The 6000-nt window shown below is 39.0% G+C and overlaps 1 protein-coding gene across 2 annotated transcripts in view; it reads left to right on the forward strand.

The window, feature by feature from the left end:
• Positions 1–5602, forward strand: part of LOC143982570 (cytochrome P450 2B1-like) — a 39230-nt gene extending 33628 nt beyond the window's left edge. For both annotated transcript variants that reach the window (XM_077481421.1, XM_077481430.1), the window contains 3 exons: positions 653–840; positions 3293–3434; positions 4678–5602. In XM_077481421.1, coding sequence (XP_077337547.1) covers positions 653–840; positions 3293–3434; positions 4678–4859 — 512 coding nt within the window. In that variant the 3' untranslated portion in view covers positions 4860–5602. The remainder of the gene's footprint in view (positions 1–652; positions 841–3292; positions 3435–4677) is intronic.
• Positions 5603–6000: the final 398 nt, after the last annotated feature.

Below are 6000 nucleotides of genomic sequence, written 5' to 3' on the forward strand. Positions count from 1 at the left end.
GGCTACGAAATTCCTTATTCTAGTCCGGTCGTCATCATGTTCAAATCCGTTGGACTTTGAAGTGCTTGTGTGTGGCCAAGTCCATCGGAACTCCGCCAAAAGTCAGTCGGGAAGACCGTCGGACATAGTCCATTTAAAGGTCCGGTCGCATGTATGTGGCATTAGTCACAGGTTTTCATTCTGTACCATTACAACATTCTAGATGACCAATGACATCATCAGTTGATAAGCTGGATGTCAGTCGCCTGCATAGCATCCTTGTTTGACCTCCCCTGCCCCTCTCCGTCAGCGATGGGGTCCCATTAGCGGAGTGATGGAGAAACATCTGAATACTAGTCAGCACCAGTTTAGAAACCTCTAACATTGGGTGTCCTACTTGGACTTGTGGATGTTGCTGCACTTATATATAATAGAATATTAGAATCGTTTTTACATTTTAGAATGGATTACCTTGAGACTGTCCATCATTTTTAAAGGGTGCATTGACTGAAAAATAGTTTGAGAAACAGTGTTCTAGCACGTGTTCTGCCATTTAAACTATGTGAAAGTTTCCATACTTACAAATAGTCCAAAGTGCTGGTCATAATTATTGTTATTTTTGTATAAGGAAAGTTTCTCATAATTTATTTCATGATTTTTATACAATCTACAGAAAAGGTCCAGAGGGAAATTGACACTGTGATTGGACAAGATCGCCTTCTGTCTGTGGAAGACAGGAACAAGATGCCATATACAGATGCTGTTATACACGAGATCCAGAGATTTGCTGATATTTTCCCTGTAGGATTAGTACATGGTACCAGCAAAGACACAACCTTCCGGGGATACCACATTCCCAAGGTGATTTTAGAGATGTGGGACTAATGGTCCTAAAGAACATGTGCAAGTTAGTAATCATTTTTTAGAAAAACTACATAAAGAAGGGCTAGATGATTAGTTGGATGATGGAGTACTCTGTTTCGCCTATTGCTCTTTGCCAAAGGCTAAAGTATTTGCTCATACATTTTATCAGATAATACACAAATGGGCTTCTGGCAGCAGACCTTGTATGTGCTGAGTAGAGTTGGATGAACAGTTTGGCCCAAGCATCAGTTCGGGCTGAACATTGGCTGTTCACCCCGTTCCGGGAACACCTGAATTTGCAGGGTGTTCTGTGAGAGTTTGACCCGCCAAATGCCCTGCATTGCACTGCACAAAGCCTTGCCCAATCAGTGGGCAGAATAAGTTAGTTGTTAGGGAGTGGGGCCTGGGAAGCTATTATCAGCTGTCAATGGGCTTCCCCACTGACAGCTGAGTAAAAAAAAAAAAAAATACGTGGGGCCCTCCCTGCCCCAAAGCACCTACCCCTCCATGTTGAGGGCATGTGGCCTGTAATAGTTCAAGGGGAGGCCAACAATGTATGCCCAGAACCCACTAACATGTAACATGTGAGAGCTTTGTGTATGTAAACACAAAGCTCTCTTTTGACAGCAACAATGTGACGGTTTTTGTTTGTTTTCCTACAAAGCAGGGAATAAAAAACAGCACATTGCTAAGCAAAATCAGCACACATTATGCATAGTAAACATAGGCACACATTTAACCCACATGATTGCCCTAGATGTTAACTGCTTCCCAGCCAGTGTAATTAGTACAGTGACAGTGTATATTATTAACACTGATTACTGTATTAGTGTCACTGGAGATGTCAGTGGCAGTTAGGCAGTTCCCACAGTGTCAGTGTCAAATTGCCCGCTGTCCCACTATAAGTTGCTGATCGCCACCATTACTAGTAAAAAAAAAATCTCGTAGTTTGCAGATGCTATAACTTTTATGCAAACCAGTCAATATAAACTTACTGGGATTTTTCTTAACAAAGACATGTAGCAGAATACATTTTGGCCTAAATGTATGAAGAAATTAGATTTTTATTAATTTTATTTTTTTATTAGATATGTTTTATATTTAATTCTAATTTTATTTCACGTTATTGTAAAGCATTACACATACTTAAACAATTTCAAACATATACATTACTTACATACATAGTGAATACATATCTTAAATACTTTAACACAGAAAAAGAAAAATATTTTTTTTTATTAGATATGTTTTATAACAGAAAGTAAACTGATGAAGTTTACATCAGTTTTTCATCCGTTTTTTACATTTGCTAGCTAGAGTCCTTAAGCACTGTAGTCCCAGAGCCATGCAAAAATGGATTGTTTGTCCATTTACATCCATTTTTTGCTCAATCTTTTTTTTTTTTTTATGGAAGAAAAATAGGGCTTTGATCCATTCCAAAAAACAGATGTTTGTCAGAAACCATGAAAACAGACTGAGACAGAAGTACAGTTAAATCGCACTTGTTTAATAATAAAAGGAAAAGAACAAATGTAGTCAAAACATAGCCAAACTTCAGTAACTGGAATGGATAGTCAGCCAATCCAGAGGTCAGGGATCAATGTAGAGGAACAGCAAGCAGGATCTGGAGCCAGAAGGGATGTCAGCAAAACCAGTCTTTAAACAGGAAAGCAGGAGATGTTTCTTGTGATGTTGACCAAGGCGAAAGCAGAGTTCCTCTGGACTGGATGGCTAAGAGTCGGTTCACACTGTCATGTTACCTTCTGTACAATGGAACCGTTCTAATAGGAGCGACTCAAGTCACTTCGACTTAGAAAAAGGCTCCTGTACTACTTTGGGGGTGACTTGAGGTGACTTGCATTGACTGCTATATAGAAGTCGTTTTGCAAGTCGCCGCTGCTGTCTTGTTCAGGTCGCCTGAGGCAGTTGCGCTGCAAGTCATGCTGCCTCAGTGTAAACCGGCACTTAAGTAGGCAGGACTGATGAGCAGGATAGGATCAACAGCTGAGTAACTGTGGAGAGAGGTGGGAGCTGGCAATTAGCTGACAGCTGAGCGGCCAGTGCAGAGAAGGAAAGGCTGAGCCCAGCCCTGACAATGTTGATGAAAACGAATGTAAACTGATGCAAAAGGGTGGTCATCCATTTACATTCGTTTTCCCATAGAGATGCATTGATTTATGTTTTTCATCCATCAACAGGTAGTCAAATGGTCCGTATGTGTGAAAGGGGCCTAAAAGAAGAAACAATTTGAGGACAGGCTATTAAAGCAGTTTCAGTTATCTAACTATATGAAGAAAATAGCAAGGCTTGGGAGTAACCACAATTAGTTTATATAAACCTCTAAAGTACCTTTTTTATATTAAGAGGTATCTAAAAAAAATATACACAATTTAAAAGAATTCTAAGTAAAAAATCAAAGACAATAATTTAGTTCTTATTTTTATTTCAGAACACTATGGTGGCTCCCATACTAACATCGGTTTTGAAAGACCCTAAATGGTTTAAGAACCCAACTCAGTTTGACCCAGAGCACTTTCTTGATGAGAACGGGGCCTTTAAGAAGAATGATGCCTTCATGCCATTTTCTGCAGGTACCAGAGAACTTTGTAATGATTAAAGTGGCAATCCTTTCTATGAACACCAGAAGCTATCTAAGACTCGCACATAGTTATATAATTTTCTAAAGTTGAAAAAATACAAAGGTCCACCCAGATCAACCTGTGTGTGTGATTTTTATTGCACAGTGCCTCTAATCCATAAAAGCAATTCAATTCATGCCTCAGCAACATGCCCTCTCCTTCATAGCATGGTATGGATGTTGAAATTTAATATACATATGAATTTGAAGAATAAAAATATAAATATGTATGAAAATGAATCCCTCGGACAACATTTACTAGGGCAGTTATTCATTTGCTTTGATTTTTTTTTAAATCCTCCTCTTCAGTTCAACTGTGCCATGATATGAGAAAATATCTGGACAGGACTGTAGTCTCATGGCAATCATTTTTGTTGTGTAGATGCCCTACAGCCAGAAGGCTGCAGTGGGGTCAGATCGTGAGTGCCCTACAACCATGAAACCGGAAGGCTGCACATGGGTCAGATCAGGAATGATGCAGTGGGGTCAGGTCATGATCAAGAATGTGCTTTGTTAAGGCCCAACTCGAGGAAAACATTATTTCTCATACACCCCCCTCCCTTCCCCTCATCTAACCCATCCTGCCAACTGATATTTTTTCCTTACCTGGTGAAGTCAATTATACTCTCTTAGGTCCCCCATCTAAGTCCCTTGCTGACACTGTTTCCACCTGCAGGGACAGCTAGTTCAGTGGCCACGTGTTAACTATTGAAGGCTGGCCCCCTTCCCTCCTCTCTGTCCAACATCAGGCCTCTTTTGGATCCTAAGAGAAAGCCTTCATTTGCCATCTGGATTAAGGCCCCTTTAGGAGGCAAACAGTGAGAAAACCTACCAGTCGCTGGATCTTTATTTGACCATGGCGTAAGGTAATTAGAATATTTAGAGGTTTTTTTTTTTTTTGTTATCTTAACCCAGCAATCAGACAGAAGTAGGTGGAAGGGGGGTTTACATTTATCCTCAAGTTGGGTTTTAAGTTACCAAATTGTATAAAATGTTAAAAAAAACTGAATGAAACTAAATATGTAATTACATTGTCTGCAAAGAAACTGTTGAGTTGTTAAGCCCTAACCATCAGCATCGCAAGCCTAGAATCAGGCGTTCCTGGGCACTAGGTTGCTGACAAACATGATTTTGCACTGCAAGTTGGTCTTGTAATGGCATTAAAATGCAGATTTTTTTTTGTCCTTTCTCTCTAGGTAAACGCATTTGTGCAGGAGAAGGTCTGGCTCGTATGGAACTCTTCTTGTTTTTTACTACTATACTGCAAAGATTCACTTTAAAACCTACAGTGGACAAGAAGGACCTAGAGATCACCCCAGAACCCAACACCAATGCTTCAAGAGCTCGGAAATATAAAATGATTGCTGACCCTCGGTGAAATACTCATCATGCAACCTCAAACATGGGGGGGGGTTCACTAAAACTGAAGAGTGCAAAATCCGGTGCAGCTCTACATAGAAACCAATCAGCTTCGAGGATTTATTGTCACAGCTTAATTAAACACATTAAAGTTAGAAGCTGATTTGCTACCATGTATAGGTGCAATAGATTCTGAGTGCTCCAACTTTAGTAAATCTCCCCCATGGCGTCATACTTGGATTTATTACTAAAGCTGGAGAGTGCAAAATCAGGCTCACTTCTGCATAGAAATTATTCATTTTCCAGGTTTTATTGCCAAATAGTGAAAATTTGGGTGTTCAGTGAACACCCAAACGTGCAATGTTTGGCCCGAACTTATGCTCGGGCTGAATCGTTCCCCCACCCTTTAAGCCAAGAAAGGAGACAGGAATTAACTATTGCAGTGGTCAGATCTATCGTTTGAAGAGTTTTATATTCATACACTCACTTTTTGTAGTTATTAGCTGATTATCATGGTGATTGCACCCATCAATTGAAGGAAATTTCATCCATATTATCCATGCTTGATGGTCACTTGCTGGCTGAATTCATCTGGTGAACATTCTATAACTCACCTTAGGTAGAGCACTGCTTTTTCAGAATATTGAAGCACTTTAATTCACAGAATCACAGTGTTGGAGAATATATATTGGACTGATGAATTACAGAAATTAAGACTTTCATTAACTAAATTTTTTCATAAATTTTTATTATTTTTGTGCACATTTATATACATACCATTTTTTTGAGATTCTATATTTATATATTTTTTTTTATATATTTTTTTGATTACACAATGGTATTCATTTTGGTAATCACGTATCTTCACTTGTTTGATCAGTTAGCCCCCATTTGATTAATATTAAATTTTGTATTAGTATTTCACTAATTTCAGGAGCAGCACCGGCACATAATTATTTAATTAGATAATAGTTGGCGCAATTCCATTCTCGTTTATTCATCTAACTTTACTGTTGTCTTATTTTTTTATTAAAAAAAAGTGTATTTTCTCCCAAAAAATTACGCTTGTACAACTGCTGCGCAAATATGGTGTGAAATAAAGTATTGCAGCGATTCATCCATTTTATTCTCTAGGGCAGTGATGGTGAACCTTGGCACCC

The sequence above is a fragment of the Lithobates pipiens genome, unplaced genomic scaffold (genome assembly GCF_037356315.1).
Source record: "Lithobates pipiens isolate NorthernLeopardFrog02 unplaced genomic scaffold, aLitPip1_a1.2 Scaffold_1, whole genome shotgun sequence".
Classification (NCBI taxonomy): domain Eukaryota; kingdom Metazoa; phylum Chordata; class Amphibia; order Anura; family Ranidae; genus Lithobates; species Lithobates pipiens.